This window comes from Cebus imitator, unplaced genomic scaffold, assembly GCF_001604975.1.
Source record: "Cebus imitator isolate Cc_AM_T3 unplaced genomic scaffold, Cebus_imitator-1.0 Scaffold1458, whole genome shotgun sequence".
In the NCBI taxonomy this organism is placed as follows: Eukaryota; Metazoa; Chordata; class Mammalia; order Primates; family Cebidae; genus Cebus; species Cebus imitator.
Window position 1 is genome coordinate 630 of NW_016108773.1, and position 843 is coordinate 1,472.

The following is an 843-nucleotide window of genomic DNA, read 5'->3' on the forward strand; positions in this document are numbered from 1 at the left end:
GAGGGTCCCGATGAAGAAGGACACGACCAGTACTGGCTCCTTGGCCCAAGCATTCTTGAGGAAGGCGCCGAGTCCTGGAGGAGTGGCGAGGAGGGTCACCCCTGCAAGGGGCTGCACCCGTGACCTCTAACCCTCTCGTGCCACCCCTGCCCTGGAGGAGCCCCCTCGTGGCTTCTGCGTCCCCCTCCAGCACAGACCCCATCGCCTCCACCACTTCGCCGCTGCACCTTAGTCCCAGGACCGCCTGGAGATTCCCGGAACTACCCGAGCCCCGCGCGCCACCGGCACTTGCACTTACTTGCGGCCATCTTGGTCTCGGCGGCGGGGACAGCGGAGAGGACGCGAAGCACTCTGGAAGTTGTGGTCTCTACGCGAGACACCGCTTCCCTGGTTGCGCGTGCGCCCTGGAGCAGAGGCGGAGGCGGAAACCAGGACGCGGAGCACTCTGGGAGTTGTGGTCCCTCTGCGCGAGGCGCTGCTGTCAGAGTCTGCGCGTGCGCACTCGCTCAGCGCAAAGATGAGGCAGCGGTGGAGCAAGCGCAATCCTGACTTTGCGCACCTGCGTGGGATCTCCTTATTTTAGGTTCTTATTTTTAAAACAGACATACAGATATCTTTCTATCTGCCTGTCTGTATTTAAAGACATGGTCTCACTCTATCACCCAGGCTGGAGCGAGGTGGCACTATTTATTTTTTTAGACAGGGTCTCGCCATGTTGCCCAGGCTGCTCATGAACTGGGCTCAAGCGATCCTCCCATCTCTGCCTCCCAATGAGTATTTGTTTCTAGAGTTAAATTAATGAACACCACAGGTTATGACTGACCCCCCTGCTAACTTTTTCCA

The 843-nt window shown here is 58.4% G+C and overlaps 1 protein-coding gene across 1 annotated transcript in view; it reads left to right on the forward strand.

Moving 5' to 3' along the window:
- Positions 1-517: 517 nt before the first annotated feature.
- LOC108299026 (osteoclast-associated immunoglobulin-like receptor) overlaps positions 518-843 on the forward strand; it is a gene marked incomplete at its 3' end in the record, with an annotated part of 8,474 nt that continues 8,148 nt past the window's right edge. The window contains exon 1 of the mRNA XM_037735944.1: positions 518-563. Within this exon, the coding sequence (XP_037591872.1) occupies positions 518-563 (46 nt within the window). The remainder of the gene's footprint in view (positions 564-843) is intronic.